At 49.6% G+C, this 14,976-nt stretch overlaps 1 protein-coding gene across 1 annotated transcript; it reads right to left on the bottom strand.

Moving 5' to 3' along the window:
* Window positions 1–8,203: 8,203 nt before the first annotated feature.
* Ccdc194 (coiled-coil domain containing 194) lies at window positions 8,204–11,226 on the bottom strand. Its single transcript, XM_028784767.1, has 4 exons — window positions 10,900–11,226; window positions 9,418–9,514; window positions 8,799–8,931; window positions 8,204–8,351 (listed from the first exon to the last, which is right to left on the bottom strand). The coding sequence occupies exons 1-4, from the start codon at window positions 11,224–11,226 to the stop codon at window positions 8,204–8,206; spliced, it is 705 nt and encodes a 234-aa protein (XP_028640600.1).
* Between the last annotated feature and the right edge of the window lie 3,750 nt (window positions 11,227–14,976).

Below are 14,976 nucleotides of genomic sequence, written 5' to 3'. Positions count from 1 at the left end.
GTCTGTCTTATTTATTTATTTATTTATTTATTTATTTATTTATTTATTTATTTATTTTTGTAATGTAGGAGCGCTCTATCTGCATGCACACCTGAATGCCAGAAGAGGGCATCAGAGCAGTTACAGATGGTCCTGAGCCAACATGTGGGTGCTGGGAATTGAACTCAGGACCTCTAGAAGGGCAGCCGGTGCTCTTAACTGCTGAGCCATTTCATCAGCCTTGCAATCTGGTTTTATCCTGTTTACAGTGGGCAGCTTTTTGCCCCCTTTAAAGGGCATGTGTCTCATGCAGCCCAGGCTGCCCTCTAAGTGGTCATGTATAGCCTTAGACTCCTGACCCTTCTGTCCCCACAAGCACCGGGATGACTGCACCCTGACTTACAGGGTCCTGGGGTGGAACCCAGGGCATCTCTCATGCCGGGTAAACACACTACAGAGTCCTTCTCACACAACTAGTATCTGTAACTTGCATTGTTGTTGTGTGTCTGCGGTCAGGACAGCTTTAGGGTGTCAGTTCTCTTCTCTGGCCTTCATGTGGGTTCTGGGTTCTGGGCACTGACTCTGGGACTGAGCTTCATATAGTTTTGAAGGCAGTTCCACAGTGCCTGATGCACACTCAGCCAGACACGGTGAGATGGGCTGGGGCTCGCTCAGCAGTGTGAGCTGGCTCTCCAGAACACTTGCATTTGGTCCCAGCACGTACACAGTGACTTACAACCGTCTGAAACTTCAGTCCCCAGAGATCTGATGCCTACTTCCGGCCTCTGAAGCACCATGTATACATACACATGGTACACAGTTATACGTGTAGGCAAACATCCAGACATGTGGAAAATATAATACAATGTAAAATGTAAGGGCCAGGCATAGTGGCCACACCTTCAGTCTTAGCACTCGGGAGACAGAGGCACTGAATCTCTGTGAGTTCAAGGCCCAGCCTGGTCTACAGAGTGAGTTCCAGGATTGCCAGGGTTACAAAGAGAGACACTGTCTCAAAGAACAACAAAATTAAAATAAATAAGTTGTGGATCTTCTGTAGGCACAGGAAAGTGAAGGTCTCACTCAGAAGCCCTATGGCTGCCATATGCTGGCAGGCTGAGAAGGGGCACTACCCTTAGCTGCTGGTGGACAGGACAATGACATGTGTGATGTGGATGACAAGGGCTCTGTAGAGGACCTCAGGCAGGGGACAGTCAGGATCAGTGTTTTATAATGAGTGGCAGGTGCTGTGTGTGTGAGTGTGTGTGAGTGTGTGAATGTGTGTGTGAGTCTGTGTGTGAATGTGTGTGTGAGTGTGTGAATGTGTGTGTGAGTGTGTGTGAGTGTGTGAGTGTGTGAATGTGTGTGAGAGTGTGTGGGTGTGTGAGTGTGTGGGAGAGTGTGTGGGTGTGAGTGTGTGACCATGTGAATGTGTGTGAGTGTGTAAGTGTGTGAGTGTGTAAATGTGTGTGGGTGTGTGGGAGAGTGTGTGGGTGTGTGGGTGTGAGCATGTGAGCATGTGAATGTGAGTGTGTAAGTATGTGAGTGTGTGTGAGTGTGTGTGAGTATGTGTGTGTGTATTTGTGTGAGTGTATGTGAATGTGTACATGCGTCTGTGTGTGTGTGTGCTTACAAACATGAACCAGTTGAGGGCCGGGTGAGATGATTCAGTGGGTAAGGGGTGTGTGTTCATTCTGCCAAGCCTGACAGTAAGCCAGGACCTCATGATGGAAGGAAAGACTAGAACTCCACAGATTGTCTGCTAACTTTCATATGTGTCCTGTGATATGAGTGCCCACCATATACAAATAAATACACAAAATGTACTAAAAACAGAGCTGTGGGCTGGGGAGATGGCTCAGCAGTTAAGAGCACTGACTGCTCTTGTGGAAGACGTTGGGTCCATTCCCAACACCCATATGTTGCCTCAAAAAGCTTCTGTAACTCCAGTTCCAGGGGATCCAATGCTCTCTTCTGGCTTACACAGACACTGCACACTGTGATACAGAGACTTAGACATAGTCAAAACATCCATCCATATAAAATAATAAATGAATAAATATAGTCAAGTAAGGAAAAAGGAAGGCAATTGTAAACTCTCAGAAAATCAAAAGACTACCATAAATCCAGTGGTGGTCATGTGTTGGCATGTTGGCAATTTTGATTCATTTTTTGAAACAAGGTTTCATGTAGCCCGGCTGTCCTAGGGAGTACTAGAATAACAGGAGATAGTACAGCCAGCTCTGAGTGTGTGTGTGTGTCTCTATGTGTGTGTGTGTGTGTGTATGTGTGTGTGTGTGTATGTTCATGTGTACAGTACCCTCGAAGGCCAAAAGATGGCATCTAATCCTATGGTTCTGGAGTTTCAGTAAGTTGTGAGCACCATGTGGGTGCTGAGGATTGAACCCCAGGTCGTCTGTAGGAGGAGGCAGTTCTCCTAACTGCTGAGCTGTATCTCCACCCCTTCCCCCAGATTTATTTTTTTATATTTATTTATTTATTTATTTATTTATTTATTTATTTATTTATCTATTTATTTATTTATTGGTTTTTCGAGACAGGGTTTCTCTGTGTAGCTCTGGCTGTCCTGGAACTCACTCTGTAGACCAGGCTGGCCTCGAACTCAGAAATCCGCCTGCCTCTGCCTCCCAAGTGCTGGGATTAAAGGCGTGCGCCACCACCACCCGGCCAGATTTATTTTTTAAGTAGAAAAAATAAACAAATTTTGTTTTTTGCTTAGCATTGTCTTCAAGATTTTTTTCCTTTCTTGTCTGTTTTAAAACTTTAAAAATTACATTTACTTATTTTGTCTGTGAGTGTGGAGGTCAGAGAACAACTTCTAGGAGTCAATTCTCTGCTTCCACCATGTGCGTCCCTAGGACTGGACTCAGGTCCTGGGCGGCTCAGAGGCCAGAGCCTCCTGAAGAACCATCTCCTGGGCACTGGGATGGAAACCTCAGGTGCTCTGCCTGGAGCCTCTGAGGTCCATGGTGCATTTTGCCTTTCTCTGTGGCTTCCCAGCCCTGTATCAGCCATGCGTGCCTCACTGACAGCACCTTCACTGTTTGTTTTCAATGAGGGAAAAGATCAGCAATCAATCTGCATATCAATCAGTTTGTGCAAATCAAAGCTCCTGTCTCAGCAGCACCTTGGAAACAGTGGTCACCAGAGTCCTTCAGAAAGGTTATTGCCCTGGCCAAGCCTGTCTCAGAGTATAAAGTCTCTAAACCTTGGGAGGCAGAGGCAGGCGGATTTCTGAGTTCGAGAGTTCGAGGCTAGCCTGGTCTACAGAGTGAGTTCCAGGACAGCCAGGGCTACACAGAGAAACCCTGTCTCGAAAAAAACAAAAACAAAAAACAAAAAACAAAGTCTCTAAACATAGATGTTCTGAAGCCCTCTGCCTGCACCCCTTGCCAGGTCATCCCTTAGGGAGGGAGGGAGGGAGGGAGGGAGGGAGGGAGGGAGGGAGGGAGGGAGGGAGGGAGAAAAGGAGGGAGGGAATGAGGGAAGGAGGGAAGGAGGGAAAATGTTTGCAGGTCAGGCTCATTCCCTGATGGGACTCCTATGTGATTTTCCTGAAAACAATTTGTCATGGTCACAGGAAACTTTGCCCATGGCTGCATCCTCGTCGCCTCGGACGCTCAGCCCAGGATCCTCACGATGCTCCCCCGCCCTTCTTTCTCTCTAAATGGAAAACAATCAATTCGGCCTGACTTGTTTGTTTAGGTGGAAACCTTTTGAAGGAAGTCGGCACTCCGCAACAGCTGAACAGCAATGTTCACGGAGACTGGAGGTTAAAAAAAAAATGTCATGTCAGTGGTTAGAGAAACAAAAATTCAAGTTTGTTTTTTTGTTTTATTGTTTTGAGGCAGGGTGTCATTATGTAGCCCAAATACAGGGAGGCCACTTGAAGGCTGGCCTTGTGTAAAGGCCAACCAACTCCGTTTTTTGAGAGTACACAAAGTCCACTTGAGTAAACATCCTATGGCAACTCGCCCTCTCCCAGCAATAGCCAGTTAGGCTACGTCAACAGAGTCATGGTACATACAGATAACTTAAGACATCCTGCAGAGAATCAGATAACCTAGCCATCCTGTGTGCCAGGTGGTTTTGTCCTATGTTTGGTTCCTGCAGATTACACCAGAAATGCAGTTTTAAAAATATTAACTCGAGGACTGGTATGGAAACTCCCCAAGCTTGCTCTAACTGCAATAAATACCCTACACCCCTAGACGAAGGACACTCACGCTGACCTGCCACTGCCGCCATGGTGACAGTGACAGTCCCTGCTCAAGCGCTCATAATAAAGACCCTTATGTGTTTACATTGGAATTGGCTCCTTGGTGGTCACTGTGGTCCCTGTGACTAGGGCATAACACTTGAACTCACAGGAATCCTCCTGTCTCAGCTTCTGGAATGCTGGCTGACAAAAGTGTACCACTAGGAAGATTATAGAGGAAGAAATGGCTTTTTTTTTTTAATTTTTCAAAACAGCCCTGGCTAACTTGCAACTCTTAATGTAGACCTGACTGGACTCTGTTTTACAGAGTTCCTCCTGCCTGCACACTAAATTCTGGGATTGAAGGTGTATATGTGTGTGCCACCAAGTCTGGTGGAGGGAATAGCTTTCCTGCCTGTTGGACACACCCTCCTAAGTTTTCCGTAAATGTTTCCTGCTTTCAGGGGACAGTGAAGCAGAACAGGTTGAGACTGGGGGCTGGTGGCAGCTGATACTCCTGAGGACTCTGGGTTCCTTGGGGAGGACTCTGAGGTGAGGCTCTCCAGGGATGTCTGTTGTCACCATCCTGGGGCTTCTGTTGCCCCCCACCCCCACCCCAGCTTCAGTACACAGGAGGGGCCTCAGGTGAGCAAAGAGCATACAGGAAGAACCGTTGTTCTTAGGTATGTGTTGGGGACAGTGGTAGACACACAGGTAAGAGAGAGAGGGTAGGGGAGATGGCTCAGAGGCTAAAGGCAATTGCTACCAAGTCTGAGGACCCTCTTTCGATCCCCAGAACCCACGTGGTGGAAGAAGAGAACCCACTCCTGCAAGTTCTCTTCCGGTCTCTGAATGAGCGCCTTCGAATCTGCACACATGCAATAATAAAGGTGGCAATTTTGTTTTCAGTGAGTGGAGTGACCACACGTGTGTCCTCGGCTCTGCCAGGCGTTCCATCCTCAGCACTGTAAACAAACAAAAATGCCTCAAGTGCTGTAGCTAGCTGGTGCAGCTTGTCCAGCATGTGTGCCCTGGCCTCTGCCCCCTGTACCGGCCTGAAGCAGGGGGATCGGAGTGTGGGTCATCTTCAGCCACATAGCAGATTGGAGGGCAGCCTGGGCTACATGAGGCCCTGTCTCAAAACAGGCAGAAAAGAGCAGGCCTGGTGCTGCCTGAAGAAGGGCAGGCCGGTCACATGACCTCGTTCTGTGGCTCCGGGAGTCTCAGTGCATCCTCACTCCAAACCACCCTGACTGCCTGTGGTTCCTTGGATCATCCCTCTCAGCCTCCCACGGCTCTCTATTGCTTCCACCAACCAGACACTAACTTTTTTGATAGATTGTCTAGCAGCAGAGTCTCACTGTAAACCAGGCCAATAACTCTCCTGCCGCAATCTCCAGAGTACTGAGATTACAGGTGGGAGCAACTGTTTCGCATGTTATTTATTTGTTTGTGGCAGTCTCGTGTAGCTCAAGCTAGTCTCAAACTTCTTATGAAGGCAAGGCTGGCCTTGAACTTCATCCTGAAGGATTCTCGCCCCAATTTTAAAAGATCTTAGAGCTGGGCTCCGGAATTTGGCTCACCCTTGCCACTCTGCAGGCTGCGGCGACCCCTGATGGCGGAAAGCGGAATGGCAGCTAGAAACTCCTACGCTCTGATGTCTCATTTACAAAAGACAAAAGTGTCAATCATTTTTCTTTTTAAAATTCTTTTAAAAAATACTGTATCTAGAGCTCCATACCCAACACTTCTCCAATGAGCTACAACTCCAGTCTTCCGGGATCATATTTCTAAAAGAATATATATTTATTTTACTTTATGTATCTGTGTGTGATTATGAGCAACTGGGTGCAGTAGCAACAGAGGCCACAAGGAGAAGTCTTCCTTGAAGCTGGAGTTACAGGCGCTTGCGAGGGGGTTCTAGGGGACCTTGGGTCCTCTGCAAAAACAGCCAGAGCTCTTTACCTCTGTGCCATCTCTTCAAATCTCCGAAGGGTGTGCATCTGTACAGTGGAGCCAACATAATGTGTTTACAAACAGTCTGGACTTTGTTTTACTTTTGTTGATAACCAGTTTCACCTGACGGCTCAAGTGGGTTCGGATCTCAGTCTCCTTGTTTCCCAGCCCTGAGATGACAAGAGCCTCTCCATTTTGTGTTTGTGGGTGTATAAAAGAAAGGTTTTGTTTTGTGTTGTATTTTGGCCAGGCCTGGTTGTTAGCATTCTGTCTAAACTCCACCCCCACCATTACCTGGCAACAGTCAGGTATGCTTCTCCCCACAGTTGCCTGGCAACAGCCAGGTAGGCCTGCCCACCATAAAAGGGGCTGCTTGCCTCCTCTCTTCTCTTGCCCTCTTACTCTCTTGCTCTCTTGTTCTCTATTAATCTCTTTGTCCCCTTGCCCCTCCCCCCTTCCCTTTCCCCTCTCTCCATGTGCTCATGGCCGGCCTCTACTTCTCTACCTCTACTCCCCCCCCTCTGCCATTACTACCCTCTTAACTCCCCTCCCTCCCCATGCCCTGAATAAACTCTATTCTGTACTATACCATTGTGTGGCTCCTCAGGGGGAAGGGATGCCTTGGCTTGGGCCCACTAAGACATCCCCTTACCCCATACCTCACCCCACACCCACAGAACATATTCTCTTTTTCTTTCTCTTTTTATAAATACATCGCTGGTGGCACATGCCCTTAACCTCAGCACTCTGGAGGCAGAGGCAGGTGGATCTATGTGAGTTTAAGGCCAGCCTGGTCTACAGAGTGAGTTCCAGGACAGTGAGGGCTTTATATAGAGAGATCTTGTCTCAAATAAATAAATACATAAATAACTGTTTCAAAGTTTTATTTATTTGTATATACTCGTTTCTTGCATGTATATGCACACCTCTGCATTTCGTATGAAAGTAGCTCAGAGGAGGGTGCTGGATCCCCTGAGACCAGAGTTCCCCATGTTTGTGATGTGGGTGCTGAGAAAGTGACCCAGGGTGTCTGCAAGAACCATAGGTTTTCTTAGTTGCTGAGCCTCTTCTCCAGCCCCCCTCCCCCCAAGCCTCAGTACTCATGGTTCAGAGACTGGAGGTGTTTGTGGTACTGTGCCTGCCTGGTATGTGCTGCACTCGGTGATCTCCAGTGCCATGGAACAAAAGGAAACAAATGAAGAGTACATTTAAACTCTTGATGGAAAATATCCAGAAACTCTGTATTAGCCACATTAAATGTGCATAAATGGTTTCAAAGGGGAAACTGAGCCAAGCTTGGTAAAGTGCCCCTAAAGTCTGCAGAGGCAGAAAGTGTTTGTCAGGCCAACTGGAGCTCCATAGGAAGATGTCTCAGAAAAACCATGTTAAACATGTAAGACTCACAAACTGTGAAATTAAGCAAACATGAGATTGTTGAGTGGGACACGGGGCTGCAGGACTTCAAGGGCAGCCGAGGCTGGAGAGCTAGTGTGAGGTCAGAGAGAGACCAGTTGAAAGGGAACAGGAGAGAAAGGAAGGGAGTAGAGCCGAGGGGGATGGAGTTGTTTACCTTTCAATGATTCTTTCGAGTCCCCAGAGAGAGCCCTTTCCCCCCGTGTGACTCAGTCAGGTCCCTTTCCTGTGTTGTCTTTTCTTGTCCTGTGGCCATCTCCTCCAGAATAGGTGGCTTTCTAGGCCATAGGCGTCTTCATCTAGCCCCTGATTCTCAAGGCTTCTTAGAATTTGTAATCTTCATTTTTGCGTATCTTGGGTCTCTGTTAAAATCCCACCTGGAGTTCTGTGTGCTCCTACTGGGTGAGCCCAGCTTTGACTATGAGATAAATGTTGTGTCGCGATTACCAGGGACATCGGGGACTAAGCAAATGAGCCTCAGTTTCCCTATGTGGCGATCTAGCACTGGTTGCTCCTGGGGAGGTCGATTGAATCTGTGTGCTGCCGCCTAGGTAAGTTTCGGGTGTTAAGTTGCTTACTGACTCTGTGAGCCACGCCTCTCACGCACTCTGACTGTCCTGGCCCAAGGCTCCCATCCTACTGGAGATCTCGGGGTGGCCTCCTGCAGCCCTTAGTGGACCCAGACCTCGGGCGGTAGCGTATGCTGGGCTTGGTCCTAGATCCGGAGCGGGGTCGGGGGCGCGACCCTTTCCGCAGGGTGCTGAGCTCAGCTTCCAGGGCGTAACTGCAGAAAGGAGGTACTATGAGCTCCTGATACCTCGCCACTGTGTCCGTCTGGGGAATTCCACCTTCAGGGCTCCCCATTCCCTTCCAAACTCTGCCATCCTAGAGACGCCTCCCCAGGGACCCGGGTCTCTCCCATGGAAGATCCTCGCCAAACCACTGACATTCTCTTCCACACTCCTTTTCCTTGCAAACTTGTATTTTCTCCCCGCTCCTCCCTCCCTGGAGCCCCACATCTAGTCCCCAAGTGACACCTTCAACCTAGGGACCCTCACCTCCAGACAACCTACGCCCTCACCATCCCAAGCCCCGCCCACGTTGCGTTCTTCCCCTCCCCACCTACAAAAGCCCATACTTAAACCACGCCCCTAAATATGGATTGGCCGAAAGAACTACATTCTACATAGTCATTGGCCAGCGGCCCTGTACATCTCTCCCTTTAACTCACATGTGTTCCCTCAGCGCCACCTCGCGGCTGACACAAGCCTCGCTGTCTGCCTCTGCCGCTCCTGCGCGCTTCAGTGCCTCTTCCAGCTGTTGCTTGGTCTCAGTGGCTGTCGCCTCCCAGCGCACCAAGGCTTCTGCAGGGGAGAGAGTGACTGAGTCTGTGTACCATGTGCATGCTTAACTTAAAATATACATGACTTTATATCTTCATCATCGTCGCTGGTATCATCATCGTTTTTAGAATTATTATTGCTTTTTGGAGACAAAGTCTCATGTAGCCCAGGCTGACCTCAACTCACAGATATCTTCCTGTTTCAGCCTCCAGGATCCTGGTGTGACAGGTGCACACCACCAGGCCTGGTTTATGCATGCTGCTCTGAACCTAGGGCTCCAAGCATGCTAGGCAAACTCTCTACCTGCTGAACCACAGCCACAGCCTGGTGTGTTATTTTCAAGTCTTTTGCAGGCCTATTTCTATTTTCTTGCCCTTGCAGGTTGTACTTGGGTTCTTATAAATGTCTTTTTTAGATTGTTTGCATGGTGCTTGCAGGCCCATTTACTGCGAGAATCATTTGCGACCTCTCCCTCCCTCAGACCCATCCCCTGCCACCCTAGCCCACCTGTCAGCATTCCGTTCTCCAGCCCCATCTGCGTGCCTTGGACTTTGGCTTGGTCCATCTCAATCTTCAGGGCCTTCAGTTGGGTTTGAAGCCGACTCTGCAGACAAGAGAGAGGGGAGAAAGGAAGGGACAGAGAGGAAGCTCACCGAGTTCTGCCTAGACTCTGCAGAACAGAGAAGGCTTAGTTCTGTGGACTTTATCTAAGACTTGCCACCAGCTCAGACAGATTTGATTGGTGACAATGTCTGGTGTCCCGAGGCTCACACTGGTTTCTCCTTTAAAAGAGACCTGGCTTCCTTGAAGCAACTTCCAGCAAGGAGGGCAGTCAGAACACACACCCTGGGGTAGGCAGGTGTGACCTCCGCTGCCTCAGGCCTTTCTCCTGGGCAGGCTGAGAGCAGATGGAGGGCATTCTGATGTTCCTGTATTGGGTTTAGAGCCCTGATGTTTTTTTGTACCCCAAGCTGTACTCAGAGCTGTGGTTCTTCTGCCTCAGCTTGCCCGGACATTTTGAGATTTAAAATACAGATGCCATCTGGACATGACAGGATACTCCAGTCATCCCAGCACTTGGGAGGTGGAGGCAGAAGGATCAGGATTTCTAGCCAGGCATGGCCACAGCCTGAGTTCTATGTCATACTGGGCACCTTAGTCAGATCTCATCTCAAAATTAAAGCAAAAAGTAAAAAAGAGGGCTGGGCTCGTGGCTCGGGGGTGGAGCCTCTCCCTGGAATCCCCCAGTGAGGGGCTGGGGGGGGGGGTGGTGGCTCTAGGATACAATGTTCTGTAAGTGTTTCCCTCACAGAACAGTGCCCATGAAAGAAATTAGATGTACCAACTGTGCTGAGTCAGACACAGAAAGGGACACAGCCATCATTTAATAACTGTAAAATCGCTATGTTTTGACTTGTTTCATTTTGTGACAGGACCTTCTGCAGCCCAGGCTGGCCTCCACCTCTGCTGCAGAGGAAGAGTTTGAACTCTTGATCCTGCTGCCTCTGCTTCCTTCGTGCTACGAGGACAGCAGTGGGACATCACGCTGCAAATGACTAGGTTTTGAGCACTCCGTGTTGTGAGGCCGTGGGATCAAGAGGGTTAAGAGTCTGAGTGGGTGATCCAGGAAAAGGGAGGTCCCGCTGGTACCACCCCAAGAGGCCAACTTTAGTTTCCTAATTACAGGTGACATAGTGTCTCTCTCTCAAAATAGGACTGACGGAACCTGGCGTCGAGTGAGGCAGCACAGAGAAACCCGGCATAGGATTTCACCAAGCTCAAGGGCTTTTCCTTGTGTTCAATAGCAGGGACAAGTAGCATTGTGGATCAGAAGTTAGACTCCAAGAAGAACTGACATTATAGAAGATAGGAGAAACCGAGATGGTCCTGTACTTCCTCTCCAGCCGTTGGAGAGCTGGGGGCGCTGAAGCCCTAGAGATGGACAAGCAGGCTCTCTCTGTGGAACTTCTGGCTTTCCCCTGCCCCTACCTGGCTATCTTTGCAGGCCTTGAGCGCAGCTTCCAACTCCCTCCTGTCCCCCTCTGCGTGCTGCAGCCGCCAGATCAGGTTCTCTTGAGCTTGCGCAGCCTCCGCCAGCCGCCGCCGCAGTTCTTCGACCTCGGGTCCCGAGTCTGGGGGCCGCACTGTGGCGTTCATCTGCTCAGGTTCAGGACAACGGGGCCCCCGGGCCGTCGAGGCTGCCAGATTCCAGGCCACCAGCGCCCCTCCAGCCGCGGCCGCCGCCAGGAACACCGCAGCCCCGCACAGGGCCAACAGTCGCCATGCGCGCCCCGGCTCCGGGCCTGGCTCTGCCATCCCGCCGTACCTCTGACCCCAGAAGGGCCACTAGCACTTAATTGGCACCTTGGGGTTCCAGGGACACCCAAGGTTCCGCCCCGTCCGTCGGCGGCTTCTCGAGGCATGGGGAGGGGTGCGCAGGAATCTCGATCTTCAGTCAGATGTGAGCACTCTAGGAATGGACTGGGGTGCCTTTCACCAGACCCCTCCGAGCCTCAGGTTCCCCTGACTAGTGAGAGAGTCAGGATCCCATAGGAAAGAACTCCAAAAACCAAATCGAGTTAGGAAGATAGGGGTGGCAGGTGAGCCCATTCTGTTGATGAGGAAGCTGAGGTCTCTACACTGACTGTTCTTGGTCTTAGTGGGCATTCATTCCATGTAAGTGGGATCACAAGGTTCTTTTAAAAAGTTGGGTTTTTGAATATTTACTTATTTTATGTATATGAGTACACCATTGCTCTCTTCAGACACACCAGAAGAGGGCATCAGATCTCATTACAGATGGTTGTGAGCCACCATGTGGTTGGTGGGAATTGAACTCAGGACCTCTGGAAGAGCAGTCGGTGCTCTTAACTGCTGAGCCATCTCTCCAGCCCAAGTTGGGTTTTTAAAATTGCATTGAACTTATTTTGTGTGTGCCCAGGAGGAATGAGGGGAAAGGGGGTCCTCTCTAGGTCAGAGTGCAACTTATCTCTCTTTTCAACTTGAGAGTCCTGGGGCACTGGGAGCCCACCTTCATTTTACTGGAGTCTTCTTCCCTGGCTGCCCCCACATTCCAACTGAGCCCCTAAAAAGCAAAGCCTCACATTTTGTTTCCTCCTGTACTCTGGCTACACAGGCCCAGCACACAGTATAGGACGACTTGCTGTGCGCCCTCATTCAGTTAATGAAATGGAAGTTGTATGTGGTAGCACACACCTGTGGGAAGTGGGGAAGGATGCAGTTAGAGGCCAGTCTGGGCTACAGGAGACCAGCTGCTGAAGGTGTTTAGAATATAAATAGAATGTGTTTACAGTCAATACCCTCAAAGGCCTTAGGCCAGGTGGATGCCCCTGATCCCAGCACTCATCCCAGCACTCGAGGCAGAGGCAGGAGCATCTTTGTGAGTGTAAGGCTCGCTTAGTCTGAAAAATAGCAAAAACAAAAACAAAATAAAAAATATTAAGTTACATAGAAATATGGAATTAGGCTGGAAGATTGCTCCAGATCTAACTCAAATCACGATAGGACAGGCAGCCTTCATGAACTTGGGTTACACCTTAGACCCCGCAGCTGAAGGGGGCATCACTTCCTGGGCCACCTGCTCCTTCGGGCCTCCCTCATGTCAGAAGGAGCCATTGTTTGAAAAAACACTGGGAGAATGGTCCTGGTCACTGGCGTCTCTGACACACACTAGGCTGGTTTAGAGCGGGGGAGGGTCTTGACTTGACTGAGTCCCCAGGGGTGGAACCTGTAGATCTGCGACTGTGACCATGCTCTCACCTCTACAGGACCGCCAGGGACGTCCCTCTACAGCTCAAAAATGCACACAGCCCTGGCTGCTTCTTGGTGGCCTCTTTTGGTGAGTCATCAGTAAGAGAGTCACAGCCTTGCCCTCACAACAACAACAAAAACAGTGAGATTCAAAGAGAGGAGGAGAAGATAAACAATGGGGGAGGGGTGACAAAAAAACCCTGAAGGATGGAAAAGGAAGGCAAGAAATAAAATGAGACATCAGGACCAGAGAGCTTGTGCCACAAGTTAGAGTCCCCACCTCCAGCCTTCAACCACCAAGTGGAGCACAACTTTGAGGTTCAGGCCCAGGGTAAAAGTGGGGGGAAAAAGGGAGTTTTCCCTCCAGAATAGAGCCATCATCAGCCACTTCAGTGTTGAGATTGGGGGGAGGGGGAGCGGAAGCGACACATGAGGATTTCCCAGGAACCCAAGATAGCAAAAGTCACAGTTTGTTCAACACCCAAGAACCAGGGGAGGCCTCTCAGCCTCTCAGCCTGGTCATGGTCAGCTTCCTCAGATCAGTGTGTGTGTGTGTGGTTGTGTGTGACAGAGACAGAGAGACGGAGAGAGACAGAGAGAGATCCGCTGTGCAGTTGGTTCCCTAGTCCAGTTCCTAGTCAGGGTCCCCAGTATGAAGGAGACAGAGTGACCCAAATAAAGCAAAAAAGTCCTGCCCTCCCCTATCTTAAGTCAAGAAGCCCCTTGGAAGGAAATTTCCCCAGATAACACCTAGGGAGGGAGGAGCAGGCTGTGAAGTTGTGTTACTTAGAAAACGGGAAATCTGCCAAACATCTGCAAGGGAGGACGGCCCGGCCCCCACCTGAATTGTCACTCTACAAGGCCTGCTCCCTACTGTACCAAAGTTCACTACAAGAGATCTACACGTTTATTAGGCTAACTTACAGAGCAATGGGTGAATGGTCGGAAGGAGGAGAGGGCTATGGCCTCCCCTACTGGTTAGTGCTTGCGGACAGTCCCCAGAACACACACACAAAACAGGACTGAGCCTCAGACCCTGAGAGAGCTCAAGCACCAGGAATCTAAAAGAGCCTGCACAACGTGTGTGAGGCTGGAAAGAGCCTGGTCAGCAGTCGTGTACAAGAATCAGGGCACAAAAAGATCTAAGGGTACCTGTGAAGGGGCATTTGAAGTCCCTCATAAAGCACTGTCTCCAGTGGGCACTGTGGAGTGGAGGGAACACAGGACAGAGAACTTCAGCACCACAGGCAGGAAGTGGCAAGGACAATAGCTGGCTCTCGGGAGGATGTTGAGGAAGGAAGCTAACAGGAGTGCACCCAGGCTTGTGAGAGGCCCAGGCGTGGGGTGAATGTAATGTGGGAGGGCTGACTGTGGAGAGAGATATCCATTGGAAGGCTCCGAATCCGCTGAAGGAAGACCCCAGAGTCTGATAGTCTGTAAAAACAAAGAGAGTTTATTCTGCAGAAACAACCAGCATGTGGAATCAACCATTCTCTAAAATGGAGACCCTAGATAAAGCACTCAGGCCTTCTTATAGGGAACTGGGGGAACTCTCTAGAAGGACTGGGAAATCTAAACTTTCATTGGTGGGTGCTAGGGGGTCACAGGTGGTCAGTGGTCAGCTGTCCTATGTCAGGAATGTTTAGCCATAAAATGATAGGGCTGCCCAGTGCAGATGGCCCGTTCTGAGATAATATTTTTCTCCAGTTTTGTGGTCATCTCCAGGCTGTTCTTTGGGAGAGGGTTTTATGATCATATTCTGGATTTCATGGCCTTTTCTTAGGGCTGGTGTCCTATGACTTGGTTTCTGGGACTTATGGTCTATTCCTGAAGCTGGTGCCTCGCAGCCTTTCTTGAAATCAGGCCTGGTCCTCAAATGGAGACACATGGGGTTTATGTTGTCCTGTCAGGATCAAAGCCAGGCATGGATTGAGGGGAGGCCTGGAGCCGAGAGTGGGAGAAAGGCCTCAGGAAGACTTAACTGGGTGCAAACTGGTTAAATCATGCGATGTCTGTTCTTGGGAGCCGCCTTGGCTACATTTGGAACTGATTAAAATCCAAATGATTGTTCACACCTGCGTGGGATTTTTCTTAATTAAATCATTACCTTCATTGTTTGGGATAAAAGGTGTGTACGAAGGGCTGAGTCACACCACAGGTATTGTCAGTAAATTGCAGTAAATAACACTATCTTGGTGTTCACAGAGTGATCAAATATCCTACAATAACATATAAATATGTGTGTGTGTGTGTGTTTCTCTCTCTCTCTCTCTCTCTCTCTCTCTCTCTCTCTCT

The sequence above is a fragment of the Grammomys surdaster genome, unplaced genomic scaffold, assembly GCF_004785775.1.
Source record: "Grammomys surdaster isolate TR1022 unplaced genomic scaffold, NIH_TR_1.0 124836, whole genome shotgun sequence".
Classification (NCBI taxonomy): Eukaryota; Metazoa; Chordata; class Mammalia; order Rodentia; family Muridae; genus Grammomys; species Grammomys surdaster.
Note: the sequence above shows the minus strand (reverse complement) of the source record. Positions and strands in the feature narration are given on the sequence as shown.

Bases quoted from the DNA above. Each gene is read 5' to 3' on its own strand.
- Ccdc194 (XM_028784767.1), bottom strand. From the start codon at position 11,226: ATGGCAGAGCCAGGCCCGGAGCCGGGGCGCGCATGGCGACTGTTGGCC. The intron at 8,932-9,417 runs GTGGGCTAGGGT...TCTCCCCTGCAG, and splicing joins GGAGAACGGAATGCTGACAG to AAGCCTTGGTGCGCTGGGAG. The intron at 8,352-8,798 runs GTGAGTTAAAGG...TCCTTTCTGCAG, and splicing joins GTGGCGCTGAGGGAACACAT to TTACGCCCTGGAAGCTGAGC.